The 620-nt window shown below is 31.8% G+C and overlaps 1 protein-coding gene across 1 annotated transcript in view; it reads right to left on the bottom strand.

The window, feature by feature from the left end:
* Positions 1–307: 307 nt before the first annotated feature.
* LOC110175689 (prostaglandin E2 receptor EP1 subtype-like) overlaps positions 308–620 on the bottom strand; it is a 3,781-nt gene continuing 3,468 nt past the window's right edge. The window contains 1 exon segment of the mRNA XM_055158449.1: positions 308–405. Within this exon segment, the coding sequence (XP_055014424.1) occupies positions 308–405 (98 nt within the window).

The raw sequence follows: 620 nt of genomic DNA, 5'->3' as shown, positions 1-620 counted from the left end.
CTGTACACTTGCTAATAGTAATTCATGACTATTACTGAGGTCTATGTAATTGTCATTTTCAAGCTTTCCATTTGTCTATTCACTCACTGCAGTGACATTTGGAGGAGAGCATTTTACCCCAAAAGTTTAACTTTATTATATAATTAAATATACAAGCAGGCAGCCTACTAGCCTACTGTAATGATCCTTGAACATATACCACCATGACAAACGTTTAACACTCTCTCATTTATATTCATATTTAGTTTATTTTTATTTTTTCTTGCTTTGTTTACTACTTTCTACATTTTAATACATACAGAAGACATCAAGCATGAAGCAAGATATACGGAATTATGTTTTCCTCAAAGTAGCCACCTTTTGCTATGTTGACAGGACTCTCATTGGTCTTTTTGATGATGTCTCCTGAAATGGTTTTCACTTCACACAGCTGTACCTTATCAGGTTTACCAAAAGTGAAAACCAGGGTTCAAAGCAAACAGTGCCTTGCTATTTATTCATTTATTTATTTATTGTTAATTTGAAACCCTGCTATTTTTTAGTTTATTTTTTGTTTAGTACATTCCATATGTATTCTTTTTTAGTTTTCTTGCCTTCAATGAGAATCTACAATGCAAATA

The sequence above is a fragment of the Boleophthalmus pectinirostris genome, unplaced genomic scaffold (assembly GCF_026225935.1).
Source record: "Boleophthalmus pectinirostris isolate CB_2022bp ecotype Guang Dong unplaced genomic scaffold, ASM2622593v1 HiC_scaffold_22, whole genome shotgun sequence".
Lineage (NCBI taxonomy): Eukaryota > Metazoa > Chordata > Actinopteri > Gobiiformes > Gobiidae > Boleophthalmus > Boleophthalmus pectinirostris.
This window is presented reverse-complemented; position numbering and strand designations above follow the sequence as displayed.